The 16,568-nt window shown below is 36.5% G+C and overlaps 2 protein-coding genes across 2 annotated transcripts; both read left to right on the plus strand.

Moving 5' to 3' along the window:
* The first annotated feature begins 150 nt into the window (after positions 1 to 150).
* Positions 151 to 1,104, plus strand: LOC149135036 (type-1 angiotensin II receptor-like). Its single transcript, XM_089353791.1, has one exon. It carries the CDS (start codon positions 151 to 153, stop codon positions 1,102 to 1,104), a length of 954 nt encoding a protein of 317 aa, XP_089209917.1.
* Positions 1,105 to 1,244: 140 nt separating this feature from the next.
* Positions 1,245 to 4,029, plus strand: LOC149135037 (neuromedin-U receptor 1-like). The gene has a single exon (XM_089353789.1). The coding sequence runs from the start codon at positions 2,278 to 2,280 to the stop codon at positions 3,283 to 3,285; it is 1,008 nt and encodes a 335-aa protein (XP_089209915.1). The 5' UTR covers positions 1,245 to 2,277; the 3' UTR covers positions 3,286 to 4,029.
* Positions 4,030 to 16,568: the final 12,539 nt, after the last annotated feature.

Consider the following 16,568-nt stretch of genomic DNA (forward strand, 5'->3'; position numbering starts at 1 on the left):
TACATAACCAAATGCAATTGTAAGACATTCAACTATCACTTGCAAAAAAAAAATCTCCTAAAGGATATTATCAAATGTATGTGGAAGGTAAATATATTCCGGTTGGAAATTTGTGAAAGAAAGAAAACGTAAAAAAAAAAAATTTTTTAAATGAATTATAGTAATACCACCACAATCGAAGATATTAATTTTAACATATTTCTTGTTATGCTACCATCAATTATTCTTGTCTCTATTTTGATGCTTATTGGTGTATTCGGCAATGCTATAGCTTTGTACATTTATGGCTTTCGTTTTCTGAAACTACCTGTTCATATTTTTCTAATTTCTTTGGCTGCTTTTGACATGATTGGCTGCTTTTTCGGAATACCCCTAGAAATAGTCGGCTCGTGTTATCCTGTGATGTATCCCAACAGAATTCTTTGTAAACTAGAAAATTTTTTAATATTTTACAGTAGCATTACTTCGGCTATAACCTTGTTTGTGATAGCAGTGGAGAGATATAATATAGTTTGCCGTCATGATAAGCAACAACTTTCGATTCGACAAGCTAAAATAACGGTTGTGATAATTTGTTTCCTTTCCATTGTAATTGCGTTATTCGGTGCAATATTCTTCGATAAAATAGCAATTCCTATTTCGCCAAATTTAGTTGTTGAGGTTTGTATGTTCAAACCTGCTTATGAGAAATTTTTTCAAACTTATTTCTTAATATACCTCATAATCGACTTAATCATTTTGATAATAATGCTTCTATTATATTACCGCATTTGGAAGGCAGCTTGGAAACATGCGAACTATATAGCAAGTCTAAATTTGAATAACATGAATGAGCAACAACAAAACTTAACAGCCTATACAAAGATTAGACAAACAAACAAAATTCTTATATGCATTACGTTCTTATTTGCATTTAGTTTTATCCCTAGCCTAATTTTCACAGTTGCTTATCCACGAAGTGATGTAAAACTTACAGAAGTTATGGAATCTTTGAGACAGCTGGGCTATCGAATGTGGTACTTTAACGGTGCATTAAACCCCATTGTCTATGGATTATTAAACAGTCGCTTCCGTCAGATTTTCCTGACTTGTCTACAAAAGTAGCCATTACACAAACAGCATTGTAACCTCAGACTTGTCAAGATGAACAGGAACAAGAGATTATTGAAGATAACCTAATATTAATTACTAACATCGATTCAAGGTTTACGAATTTGGGAGTGTGATGATCTAGTAACTAATAAATATTTTATCGATACCAGAAGCATGAAAAGCAAAGTTGGCGACAATAGAATATGGATTCAAAACAAGACATCTAATATTACACCACTTACAAGAAAATGATATTTCTACTTTAGGCTCAAGACCTGTATTTTGGGGATAGAGGACTTGTTGATTACTAGACCCCAGTGCTCAAGTGGCACTTATTTTATCGACGCCGAAATGATGAAAAAGAAAGACGAATTCAGAAAAAAATGAGCTTGAAGAAATGCAGCTATGCATTTTGTCTGCTATGCTAACAATTCTGCCAATTCGCCGCCTTGTCTGACAAGGAAAATAAGAAAGGTTTCTTTTATTTAATCATCAAAAGTAAATTTATACCATTTTATTTGTTCTTTTTTTTTTATAAGTAACAAAGAAACAAAATACAACTTAAGAAATATCCTCACCTTTGTTCTTCATTAAACTTCATTATATATTAGACTTTTGATGTATAATTATCGTTCAATTGTAAACCTTCTGTTGATATATTTTAAAATAATTCAAATATAACAATCATTCTCCCCACCAATATCAGATTGTTCTTCGAACCGTGGTCAGTAAAACACCGGATTTTAATTTTCTATGATCTAAGATATGGTGCATAAAATTGATGTAAACAAACACTGACGTCTTAACACTCCTGTGTTTTTGTCGAAATTTAATTCTGTAACTGCTTCGTAATCAACACTGCTTGTTTTATTTCCTGCAACAGGAAATTAGATGACAAATCTAGCTTTCATGTGTCATTGTTTACAAGAATACAATTTCATCTGAACGTTTCTTTTGACATATGTTTTATCTTTTCAGGATGTGCGTTTGTTCATAATTTAATTTTCCATCCCTACTGAAACTTTTGTTAAAGCAAAGTTGTTTGGTCGTTAGTTTGAAAAACACTTCTTACAGCCTCCGTTACAGACGTTTCTGTAGAAGCTCGCATTTAGTTTCTCTCTTATAACTGATATATTTCAATATTCTTGAAAAAAAAATTTTTTTTCTTTTCCCTTTTTGTAAATAATGGCATTTACAGAAAACGTGACACAAAATGATAGCATGATAAATCCCTTACATACAACACGACCTGCTTTGATATTCTTGATAATAATGATGCCTATAGGAGTTTTCGGAAACGTGATTGTTCTGTATATTTATGGATTTCGCTTTAGGAAATCACCTCTGAATATTTTTATATTTTTCCTGGCTATCTATGATAGTTTGAGTTGTTTATTTGGTATCCCTCTCGAATTAACATCTATATTACACACCCTTGACTATCCAAGCAATATACTTTGTAAGATGGATAAATTTATGGTATTTTTTACTTGTACTTCGTCTGAACTAACTCTTTTGATCATTTCTCTGGAGCGATACAACAAAGTTTGCCGGTTCAACAAATATCAACTTGAAATACGTCACGCCAAAATGTCAGCTATCACCATCAATATCATTGCTATTTTGATATCTGTACCACCAATTTTGTATTTCGACCGGATTGACTACAATGGACTGTCCATTTGTACGTTCATTGTACCATATTCAAAACTGCAACACTACTTTATTGGATTACTAATTTTTAACATTATCATATTAGTCGTGATGTCTGTTCTGTATGTTTTAGTTAGACGTAAGGCTAAACAACGCTTCAGGGAAAAGAGCATCTCACTACGGAAAAACGATCAGGAAGATTTTCGGAGGACATTTTCTGGAAAGAAGAGAAGAAGTCGTCGTATTAATTACATTATAGCAAGTATCACTGTATTATTTGTGATAAGCTTTATCCCTTCTTTGCTTTTAGGCGTAACATATCCTCTTTTGGAAAACATTAAATTATCGCTACCAGTTGAGAGACTCCGACAAATCGGCATAAGATTGTGGATCCTAAACAGTTCTTTAAATCCTGTTGTTTATGGTATGTTAAATGCTCGTTTCCGGAATGAATTTTTGAAAATTTTTAAAGAATTATTCAATATAAAGATTTTCAATAGTACTTCCACAACAGATTCAACACTAGAAAATTCTTCGTAAAGAGAATGTCTCTGCTATGATTAGAAATATTGGATGTAAGTCAGTTATGACAGTCTTTCTTCATTCTTGTGTTATATCAACAGCATCTGACAAAAATGTTCATGAATTTTCTCGTATATTACTACCACTACCAACCTGCAAAAAAAAAAAAAAAAAAAAAAAAATCGTCAAACTTTATATGTTGGTACTCTGTCACCAATACCTTACACCTTTCTTCTAAACAAATTTCGAGACACTTGTTCGTCGATTTCTCTTTAGCTTTCACCATCCTCTTTCACTTAAGATCTAAAACATCAGCTTATTTACAAACTCTGTGTGTGAGAGTGCTTGCGTATGTGCGTGTATGTGTGTGTGTGTACGGGGGCTACTGTGAAATTCCTGGTTGGAGGCCTAACCTTCCGAATTCTTTTACAGGGCTTAGAAAACTGAACGACCGCTACAATAAGTGTGTGAATCTGAGAGAATATGTTGAATAAAATCATAATTAACTGATCCTCCTGTATTTTCATTTACCCAAAACTAAGAACTTTCTAGTACCTCCCCCACCACGTATATATCACCTATGTGTCACCAGTGACTGTGTATATTAGTTCTCTCGCAAAATGCTTCAACAACGTTATTGTTTACTGAGCCCAAGTTTGTTACGTAAAATTAACTCTAAGTTTTTATTAATTCATTATATTGGATTAAAACACAAATCCTAAACATGCGAATCACATTTAGAATAAACTAAAAGAGATTTTATATTCGTTCTTATATTTTTATTCACTTCCTAATATTGAATTCTAATTTATTTTGAAAATTGAATATATTCGCAATAAATTGCTTTAAAAAATTATTTATACAAACCTTTATAAAATGTTAAATTTTGTTGAACAATTCGAATTTGTTGCGTTAGACCATATATGTGAAGTTGAATTAACCTATCAAACGCTAATGAACGAGTGTCACATCAGGGGTTTTTCTTTTTGTCTTTTTCTTTTTGTTTTGCTTTTTTTTTTTGCTTTTTTCCCAAATCTTATCAGTTGTACAACTACATATGCCATTTAGCTGAATTTTGTTCAACTAGATGGGTGCATCTACTTTGCTTGTAGTTTTTAGATTTCGGTGGTGATTCGATCCTGAGGTTTTATGACAATGAGTGTAATCTAAAAAAAAATTCTGTTTCGCTGAGGAGATCTAATAAGACTGAAATGTACCCGTTTTTCTATTCTGTACTTACCAGCATGATTAATATATTAGTCGTTGAGTTAATGCTGTTCTCACGACATTTCTAATTAGATTATTTACCATAAATTCTCGAGTATAATCCGCATTTTTCCCCAAAATTTTAAAGGTCACAATCCCTAGTGCGTACTATATATGAGGTTAAAAATGAAAAATATTTTCTAAGCAATGTCCGAGTCTCTATTTGCTGTCCGGCAATGTTTGTTCAGACGCATTTTGTGATGTCTGGCGCGAAAATACCTTAAGCTAAGCCTGAAAACAATGAAGTCATAAAAGAATCATCCATAACTTGCAGTAAGTAACATTTATTAAAATAAAAGTGTTGTATATCGTCTGCACTGGATGGTACTCAGGATGACGTTGTATGAAAAGATGAAATAGATGAAAGTGAATCTTCTGATGTTGACTATGAATCTGACGATGACGGAGATTTACACTATATTGATGTTGACATGTTTACGGAGGAACAAATGGAACAGTTACTTGATGCTGAAAGTGACGTTGAATTTGAAGGATTTGAGTAAATGCTTTTGCTTTTGTAACTGATAGTGATAAATATGTGAAAGGCAATTTACTTAATATTTATTTTTCACTGACGTTATTACTATTATTTCTTTATTTTCTGCTAACAAAGTGCACAAAAAAAGCTACACGTTTGCATTATGTTATATATACAATAATAATAAAGGATGTTACCGTATATATGTTTACAAACCAAGGACGTTATATAGACCTCCTTGACTCAAGTTAAAGAAGGGGTGCGTATTATACACAAGGTTTAGGTTTTTCAGAGGTACAGCTCCCTAAAAATCCCCTGCGTATTATACTCGAGGATTTACGGTATGTTCTACCTTGAATATGTTTTACAGTATAGCCAGAGGTTAACGTCATATGCATATATTTCAGATATTCAAACATGTATCTATGTTCTCGATAGTGAAGCACGGTGAGAAGGAATAGAAATAATTTTATAATGATGTTGAGTGCCATAAAGTGCACTCATTGTATATTTAGACAATCGTTGCGTTGGCAGAGTCGTTACAGTGTCGGAGAGAATATTTGCAGAATGTATTCCAGTTCTCTGCGTTATAAGTTCGAATTCCGCCGAGGTCAACGTTGCCTTTCATCCTTTCGGGGTCGATAAATACATTACTGAAACTGATTCTTCTTTGAAACTAGTTGTGATTAGACATGGAGAAAATACGTTTCACCAGGGTTTTTCTCTTTTTCTAAATACCACTGAGACTACTTCAGTTATCGGGGGCCCAAATAAGGAAGGAATATCTTGAACATTTGTCATTGAATAGAAATCGTTATTTATATAGTTTGTTACTGCAAACTGTGAAAATAACAATACTGTCATAGCCCATGATAGACAAGATATAAATATAATATTATGCCATTGAGTATTCATAGGATATGTAGTGAAATGTTCCTCATTTCATTTTAATTTACATCTTATGTGCAATAGGAAATGGCAAAAAAACGTGAGAAACGTTCGGAACCGTTCCAACTTGCGCACTATCACAAGCGAAACTGATCTTTTTCTTTTTTTAAGTCAAAAGAAATCCGAAAAGAAAATGTAAAGAACGCAAAATGCAACAACAACTACGCCCTCTCTTAACTCCTCTTTGCCTACTTGTTTCATGCAAGGATTGGTCATTTTGATCAATAACCCCTATCAACATGGAGGATCTACTCAGGAGGAAATTGAAATTCTAAACACGAGAAACAACCAGCGAATGACAATGTATACTATAATTTTCTGTGGATTGAGAGTTGCAGATGGCCAAGTGGGTTGAGTAACGAAGAAGCGATTCGTATTTTACCGTTTGTTTACCACCAATACAGATTGGCCTTACAGTCCAGCTCATCTCATTTAGCCATGTGCATCCATGGAATGACTATTGAAAACAGATTACATCATTTCAAGAATGACGAATATTTTCTGAGTTCACACAGCATTTAATTCGTGTCATCATGTAGGCTTGGGTTATAAACAATATCAATATGATTCTAGCTTCAGTTCCATCACCATTATTTCAGACTGAGCCGAGAAATGGATGCATATATGCTTGTAGAACTCATTCTAGTTCTTCCTTAGAACATAAAATTAAAAACTATACATGTGCACCCTTGTTCGCTGTCTTTCCGGTCTTTTTCCAATAATAATTGAAGGTGGTGATATGGCAGAATCGTTAGCACGCCAGGCGAAATGTTTGGCGATATTTCATCCGTATTTACGTTCTAAGTTCAAATTCTGTGGAGGTCGACTTTGCTTATGTTTATGCATCACCAACCAGACTAGAAATGACAAGCGCCAATCTCTTTGGTAACACTTTAGTCCAAATCTTGAAATCTGAGTTTAGCAGAGATATAGGCCGAAAATTATTCTTTTTTTTGTTTGAGTCTTTTTGCAGCAACTCACCTACTTGGCTCACAGAAATGGAAATTCTTCCGTTCTAATGTCAGCTGTGATAGATCTACAAAGAAATCACCGAAAAAATCTAGCATATAATCGTAAACTCTAAATACGAGCCATCTTAATCAAGTGGCTTGTATTTCGCGCAACTAGTTATCATTCCCTGTATTTAACTGGCTGTTATCGACCTTTGATAAAACTCCATATCTACTGCTGAGAGCTGCAGTAGGTTGTCAAGATAGGCATTAAAGTTCATCCTGCGAAACGGCCCACCACATGCCCCGAACAACCATACGATGTGCCGCCCACACAGCCCCATCGAACATCTTTTATTTCTTCTTGTTAGAGCACGCAACTTAATCTTTAGAAAGTAGCTTTCGTGCTTCACCCCGAAGAAATTGTCGAAGGGCAATTTTGCCGCAAGCACATAAGTTATGATCTCTTTTCAATGTATCTAACTAGGTCCTCTTATAAGCTAATTTTCTCTATTGCTACTGCTTTACTAAACCTTATCGATTCTATTCTAATAGTGCTTTTCAGGGTGGACAACCATTTATTGTTGTCAAGTGTTCCTGTCAGCGTTTGCATAACTAATTCAGTAATCTGGTCTTTGTAAGCTTGCACATAAGGAATTGGGTGTTCAGCTTTCAATAACTGGGTTTTCACTTATGGAGCTTATCCAGGGTGATCGTACGTGTACCCGATGACTTTAAATTGTGGATAACGTAAGCTGTCTCTGTTGAATACTCTATCAAGATATGATCTTTATAATCCGAGTGCAATTTGTCCTTGTCTACACGAGCACATTCGGTACCGGTTAGATTATTGTAAACATCTGAGCAGCCCTACACAATCTCACTGTGTGTTCAAGATACTGTTCCAGTCTCCCACTAGCACTAAAGAGCGAACGTTTCTAGAAAGACCTCCAGGTGCCTAAAGAAATCAGGTTGCTCCACACTTGTTGGGGCGTAACCGGTTACTAGTTTGAAGATATGGAATTCTCTGCTGATCACATCTTGTATCATCACTTTCCCATCCGAGTCTTCGAATATGGTCTGTATCGTGAGATTCAAACTTTTCTAAACCAACACAGCGATTCTGCTTCCTGATTTCGGCCAACTTAAAAATGTATACAACCTTTAGCCAAAGCTGGGCATGAAGGCTCCTTCCTAGGAAATTTTGGTCTCACTGGTTGCTACTACATCTATAGGGGGTTCCTATAAGGTTGTTATCCACCCCTGATTGGAACTCTCCCGTATGACATGTACGCATGCTCAGTGACTTGCTTTAACAGTTGCAATCAGCTGAATGCACATTGCCAGTGACCTTTGACATAATTACCCACACTCTGTGGTCAGGATTCTTTTTTTTGGTTTGATGTCGGTATTGAAGGGATTACCAGACACCGGACAATACAGTGAGAGCAGCTTTCACTCACATCGTGGTATTCGATGCTGTGTACGTGTTTGTCGTGGTAAAATATGCCACTCCTTAACTGTTGCTTTGATTTCATCCGTAGCACGAGGTAATTATGTCATTATCTGTGAAATTCGGCAACTTACAAAGATCTTTAGATCAGGCAATACTTCACCGAGAGGAGATATAAGCTTCTGCTTATTCCTGTCTGAACTATCGTCCGATACTTCAGACTTATCGTCCGATGAATTTACTTTGTTGACATTCTTCATCGACAGAATTTTTATTCCTTTCAACCTTTCAGTCAAGTCCGCCTTTCTTCCAGTAACATACTGTCCATATAATCTTAAATATTTCTTTAACTCAGGCACAGTAAGTACTTCGATAGCTGAATCATCAAGCTGCTTTATATCCATGATAAGACGTAAAACAATAACAATGGCGTGGGTAGTCTCCGGAAGTTTAATTATCTACATGGAGCGCCGCCTAGCCAAGGGAGATAACCTACTTATAGGAAAGCCCTATATCTAGTAACCTAAGGTCGTTCAGCAGGTGGCCTTGCTCCAAAGCGAATTCAGGCCACGTGCATTGACGCTACCTATTCTGAGTAAGGTCATGCTGAATAAGAATGAGGAATTTGTGAAGGACCATTTACATTATTCATGTAGAAGGATAGATGTTCCGTCCTCCCGGCTAGTTGTGCGTATTTCTTTGGGCAAACTTAGAATATTTTGTTAATAATTTGTTATAGAAATTTATTCGATTGGGACATCTGATTCTTAAAATGTGTTGTTCTGACGATTTTTATGCGTGTCAGTATGCTATATGTTGATGCGATGTAGTCAACGTAATATTTGTTTTCGTTAATGAATTCATTTTTTTTTTTTATGTCTACGGTAGTGGATTTCATCTTTTTTCTTTGTGTTGCGAGTGCTGTTTTGGTTGTTGGTATAGGTGTGAATTGGCTTTTGCTTGATGTGATGGTCGTGGCGGTGTTGATAGTGTTGGTATTTTTGTTGCAGGTAGTGTTGATGTATTGTTTAAATGTATATCCTCTTCTTTTGGACTTTCGTGCCTTTTTATTGCCATAGTGCTTTTTCTGTTTTTGTTATCTTTCTGTTAGGCAATTTTTGTCATTTAGGGTCTTCTCTATCATCTGAACGACATATCTGAAGGTCCCAAAGCAGGGTAGCATGTTTTGTGGGTGTTTCTGCTTTGTTCTTTTGTTGTTGTTGTTTAGGAGGCTTTTGCTGTTGTTGTCGGTAATGTGGTAGTCCTTCATATCAGTGCTTTTGTTGCTGTTACTTCCACCGTTAATAATAATAATAATAATAATAATAATAATAATAATAATAATAATAATAATAAGGGAACATGACGTTAATCTCGATTGGGCATTGAACTTGAAATCGCTACTATTAAGCAAACAAAATAATCAAACTTTTAAAAAGAACAGACAGAAACGACTTGAGCAGTTGAGCCAGAACTCCCTGCGGAGACAATATGTCCTTCGAAGCCAAAAGGCTGATAATGACCAAAGAACAACCTATCAGTGGCTGAGGAGTTCAGGATTGAAAACAGCAACTGAAGGTTTCATAGTTACAGCACAAGACCAAAGTTTGTTTGCCAGAAATTACCTAGCAAATATTCTTTAAAACGGTGCAAACCCAAAATGCAGATACTGCAACAAATTTGATGAAACAATAGACCATCTTGTTTCGGGCTGTCTTGTGCTAACACTAAACGAATATAAAAATCGCCACAATAAGTTAGGGCAGTATTTACATTGAAAAACATGTAAGCACTATTATATCGACAGTCCTGCTAACTGGTACGAACAATATCCAAACCAAAGGCTGAAAAGCGAAAATATCACCATCCTCTGAGATTTTCCAGTCAACGCTGACAGAACAAACCAGGATAATCGACCAAACATAATCATTAAAGAATGAAAACAAAGTATTTTTAAACTGATAGATATAAGTTTTCCTTCTGATAAAAATATATCTGTCAAAGAATTTGACAAGCTCAGTAAATATAAGGATCTAGAAATTGAAATACAAAAGACTTAAAGTGAAAACCGTCCATGTTATTGTAGGTACCCTTGGAATGATAAAAAGGAGGTATCAGAAAAATCTAGACAGCATCCCATTAGAACCATTTGTCAAAGAAATCCAAAAAGACTGTGTTGTCAAGTACCGCCCACATCCTTAGAAAAACCCTATCGAATTTAATTCAAATGTTTGTTGTGTCGTATGAATGTGTAGTGAAACTACCTCCCGCCATTAGATGCAAAACTACTATCGCCATTACATACAATCTTCTCATTTAAATATAAATAAATGCGAGCGTAGTAGAGAACCCATTCCTTGTCCATCACGTGACTGATCATTATTCGAATCGGCAACTTCTTCGAACCTTTCCCGCCAGAACGCAAACTGACCAATCACGGCCCCTAATAAGGTCACGTGATAGAGTAAAATTCTAAAGGCATTTGGAGCCCTCTTAACGCTATATATAGATCAACTCATACCCAATAATTGGTCTCGGTCCAGTTTCTCTTTGAGAACTGTTCCGTGTACCACACGACAGCAGCAGCAGCCAGCGACCACTTCAGCAGCTTCGTCCAGCCACGATGACCTCCGCCGTCGCCACATCAGCAACAAGAGTCTACGACTACTATCCAGCATCATTGTCATGACCAACACGATTAATACCAAACAGCCTCTACACTACCAGCGTCAACACGAATTACTATGTACACCAAACCAAACCTCCGCGGCACATCTCTCTCTTCGATTCTGTTAGGTGACTCAGCTTCACCACGGTAAATAAACAGACAAGAGTTCTTAAACAGACAAGAAATTCTCAGCCAGCGATGAACATCTGTATAACAAGAATCACGGCCCGGCATCGAAGCCAAAACACAACTAGTGATAAGCTCTGCCACACTCAGCCAACTCACTTTCACATACAGAACTTTTCCTATAGTGTACTAAACAACTGGTATAATTGTTCACGTGTTATTGACTCTCTTTCTATCTGCTGTAAACACTCACACACATGTATCACTCACATACACACTTTTCTTTGCATGACGGCTTGTCTTTGATTATGTTCTTATATGTCGCATTCACACTCTCACACAGACATACATCTTTAACACTACAATAAATATCTCTGTTATTCATCTTATACGGTTGCGGTCTTTCATTACTGGCCATCTATGTTATCGTCGCATAACATATCATGTATATCATCAATTGATATATATATATTTGTATGTTCGACCGTGTGACGCGTTTAAATAAAAGGAGTCCTCTGTTTTTCCATTCGTCACCATTTCTCCTTTTATGAGTTTGCACGGTCGTCCCTTACAAATGTATTTCTGAACTATGTCTTCCCACTTTCTCTCCCCAAACTTTCCGCAAGCCTTCATGTCAATTTTTGTAGCACACTTCGACCGAGATTGGGAGTCCTGAACGCGAGCAGTGAAAAGGGTGCCTTTAGACTCGCTGTTTATAATCTGACAGAGGCAGCATAGTCTGATTTCTTCGGGTGTTAGGTTTTCTTAGGAACGTCCCGCTCTTTAGTGTTAGTGGGCGACTGGAACGTCATCTTGGATATTCTTTTAGGTTGTGTAGCGCTATCTGAGAGAAGAGAAGCAAAAACCTCGCAAACTTTCTCAGACATGAACAAACCGCATCGGGTCATCCCTAGATCGAGTATTCTGTAGGACAATAAACAGGGACAGTATAGGCTGTCCACATTTTAAAATCATCGACTACATAGACCACAAAATTGTGATCTGTAAGGTCATCACAAATTAGCTTTGTAGGCAGGATCCCTGTTATTGGAAGCTGAACGAGTCACTCGTCATATCTGACATTATAACGTGAAAATCAATGAGAAAATTAATTTTGCAGTACAGGATTTCGTGTTACAGCAAAATTATCAGAAAGTTCAACTTCCGTAATCTTTGTAATTGTTTTTTTTTGTTTGTTATTTTTAAGTAAAGGAGACAATCCTAAAATTCTAAATTTATAATTGTTGATAATAAATGCACTGAGAAAGGTCATTATCTTTTATCTATTTGGGATTGTAAAACAATGAACCGATTTATTTTCAACACATTGAAAAAAAAAAATCAGATTACTGATATCATCAAGAGAGAAAGTATCTCGGTCAAAGACCTTCCACTTAATAGCTTTATTGTATACTGCTCCCATTACCACCATCACTGAAGCACGATCTTCGATATCAAATAGCTACTGGCCTCAATCCACTTATCTATTTTAGCCAAATCCATTTACTCGCTCGAACATTTCATGGTAGTATATGTTTAACGATGAGTAAAGTTTAGCAACAATGACTATTGCCTCGATTGAAAAGTATGCTACCTTCCGATCATTGTCCTCACATTTTATCATGTGGATATACTGAGCTTTCACCTTAAGAAAAATAGGAAGCGCTTTTGTCGTTTGTATTCGATATTTTTAAACAAGGCCAAAGCTAGTTTTCGGTTCACTACAATTATGTGATACCTTGTGAAATTGTATTCTACCATAGCCAAGGTTCAACCAAAACTTTTCAGGGGAAATTGAGTAAGTGGAAACTGTGTGAAAGCCTGTTGGAGGAACTATTCTGTTCATCAATCTATCGGCCAGTTCACTTTTAGCTTTCGTCACTGACACAATTCAAAAGTATGTGTTTTTTAAATGTATAAAGTTACTGATGCCTGATGCATCAGTAACTTTATACAATCTAACTGCTCCATTGCTGGAGAGATACAACTCCAAAATAAAAATATGCAGCAGAATAAGACATCACTGAAATAATATTTTGAAGACAATTTCAATTAATTGCACATCAAGGAATGTCCTCTTTTCATTGTACTAAAGTGGAGTATTAAATATATATGTAGTGAAACTACCTCCCGCCATTAGATACAAACTACTATCGCCATTACATACAATCTTCTCATTTAAATATAAATAAATGCGAGCGTAGTAGAGAACCCATTCCTTGTCATCACGTGACTGATTATTATTCGAATCGGCAACTTCTTCGAACCTTTCCCGCCAGAACGCAAACTGACCAATCACGGCCCCTAATAAGGTCACGTGATAGAGTAAAATTCTGAAGGCATTTGGAGCCCTCTTAACGCTATAAATAGATCAACTCATACCCCACAAATTTGTCTCGGTCCAGTTTCTCTTTGAGAACTGTTCCGTGTACCACACGACAGCAGCAGCAGTTCCAGCGACCACTTCAACAGCTTCGTCCAGCCAACGATGACCACCGCCGTCGCCACATCAGCAACACGTTTCTACGACTACTATCCAGCATCATCGTCATGACCAACACGATTACTACCAAGCAGCCTCTACACCACCAGCGTCAACACGACTTACTATGTACACCAAACCAAACCTCCGCGGCACATCTCTCTCTTCGATTCTGTTAGGTGACTCAGCTTCACCACGATAAATAAACAGACAAGAAATTCTCAGCCAGCGACGAACATCTGTATAACAAGAATCACGGCCCGGCATCGATGCCACGACATCACAACAAGTGATAAGCTCTGCCACACTCAGCCCCCTCACTTTCACATACAGAACTTTTCCTATAGTGTACTAAAGAACTGGTATAATTACTCACGTGTTATTGACTCTCTTTCTATCTGCAGTAAACACTCATACATACATGTATCACTCACATACACACTTTTCTTTGTATGACGGCCTGTCTTTGATTATGTTCTTATATGTTGCATTCACACTCTCACACAGACATACATCTTTAACGCCATAATAAATATCTCTGTTATTCATCTAATACGGTTGTGGTCTTTCATTACTGGTCATCTATGTTATCGTCATATAACATATCATGTATATCGTTATTGATATATATAATTATGTGTTCGACCGTGTGACGCGTTTAAACAAAAGGAGTCCTCTGTTTTTCCATTCGTCACCATTTCTCCTTTTTGAGTTCGCACGGTCGTCCCTTACATATATATATATATATATTTCTTGTACTTGTTTCAGTCATCTGACTGCAGCTATGCTGGAGCATCGCCTTTAGTTGAACAAATCGACCCCAGGATTTGTTCTTTGTAAGCCTAGTGCTTATTCTATTGGTATCATTTGCCGAACCGCTAAGTTACGGGGACGTAAACACACCAACATCGGTTGTCAAACGATAGTGGGGGACAAACACAAACACATCCATACACACACACACACACATATATATATATATATATATATATATATACACACACACACACAACGGGCTTCTTTCAGTATCCGTCTACCAAATTCACTCACAAGCTTTTGGTCGGTCTGAGAGTATAGTAGAAGACACGTGCCACGGAACCATGTGGTTGGGAAGCAAGCTTCTTACCACACAGCCACTCCTACGCTTATATATATATACATATACACACGTATATACATATGCACACACGTATACATATGTACACATAAACATAGATAGATAGATAGACAGACAGATGTGTTCATCATGTTTATCGATTTTTACGTATAATCACTTTGTTGTTCAATCAATTGACCGACTTATTGTATTTATGTAAGATGGCTGAGTATTCCATAGACAACTGTACTCTTAATGTAATTCTCAGACAGAACCAGCATAACAGAATGGCTTACCAGTACGATCCATCCGAGTTTCTCAAGCTACTCTCACAAGGCATGGATCTACCCAAGTTTATGATAAAGATATTTCCGAAATTTCACACACTGATATCAAACATGTGGCCTCATGGTCCTTAACCATTCAACCATGCTTGCGTGTATAAAGGTGCTATTGAATCTAAGGTATATCTGTATACATTAAATATGATACATAAATAGCTGTTTCGATTTAATACTGCCTCAATCGGATATAGCAGACTTTTATTCAGTTGAGCGACTACTTGCAACATCAGTGAATGTTTTATAGTGAAAGTGTCTCAGTGGTTAGGCTATTCGGCTCACAACCCAGCAGCAAGACACTATTCACCCTTCAGCAATACACTGTTTCTCATCTCTCCAATCCACTAAGCTGTCAAAAATGAGTTGTACCTGTAATTCAAAGGGCCAGCCTTATCACACTGTGTCAAACCGAATCTTCCTGAGAACTATGTTAAGGGTACAGGTGTCTGTGGAGTGCTCAGTCAATTGCATGTTAATTTCATGAGCAGGTTGTTCACTTCCTCGAATAAACTGGGACACTCATCATAACCGGAGACCCAACATATATTTTATTCATTTTTTCCCCCTATATCTGAGGTAATGAATTCTTGTCCGAGCATGTGGCTGGCTGAGTACTGACCACTGAAAAGGCCCAAACACATCTAGCATTCTCACTGGCTGCTGCAGGGACGATTTTTTTTGTTTCCCTGATCTATTTTGCACTTTTAACACAGGGCATCCATAACAGATGTTATCTCAGGACAAATACCTTAATAACTAGTCTGACTGTCTGTATATATTAAGTGTGAAAGATAAAGGGTTATTTTAATTTAATGCTACCTCAACTACGTGCACTGGAGATTAGTTCTGGAAATTATATTTTTAAATCAACAGACTACGCTGATGATCCTGCAGATATTTACTTACGTAAATTTTAACAGGTGAAACCATGATACGTAGGTTAATCGTTTTTTGTTTTTTATTTAGTATTTTTTCATTTGTCATGCCCTTTTACAGTCTGTTGTGTCGCTAATTTTTTACTGAGAACATTTTTTCGTGGTTAGATGATTCGGCATCTATTTCTAGCATATAGGAGTCCACTTTTGCTGGTCATTCCTCTTATTTTTGTATGTAATACACACACACACACACACATATATATACACACACACACACACATATATACACACACACATATATACACACACATATATACACACACACATATATACACACACACATATACACACACACACATATACACACACACATAATAATACAAAGAATATATATGCATGTATACACACATATATGTACATACTTACATCTACATGTGTATATAGATGCATAGCTGCAGGAGAAATACCTAGCCAAGGATAAACCTCTGTACCTGGCTTTCGTTGACATGGAGAAAGCCTTTGACAGGGTCCCCCGATCCCTTATCTGGTGGTCAATGAGGAAACTTGGGATAGAAGAATGGTTAGTGAGAGCTGTGCGAGCCATGTACAGAGATG

Source organism: Octopus bimaculoides, chromosome 6 (assembly GCF_046866305.1).
Source record: "Octopus bimaculoides isolate indiv1 chromosome 6, ASM4686630v1, whole genome shotgun sequence".
Classification (NCBI taxonomy): Eukaryota; Metazoa; Mollusca; class Cephalopoda; order Octopoda; family Octopodidae; genus Octopus; species Octopus bimaculoides.

Bases quoted from the DNA above. Each gene is read 5' to 3' on its own strand.
- LOC149135036 (XM_089353791.1), top strand. From the start codon at position 151: ATGAATTATAGTAATACCACCACAATCGAAGATATTAATTTTAACATA.
- LOC149135037 (XM_089353789.1), top strand. From the start codon at position 2,278: ATGGCATTTACAGAAAACGTGACACAAAATGATAGCATGATAAATCCC.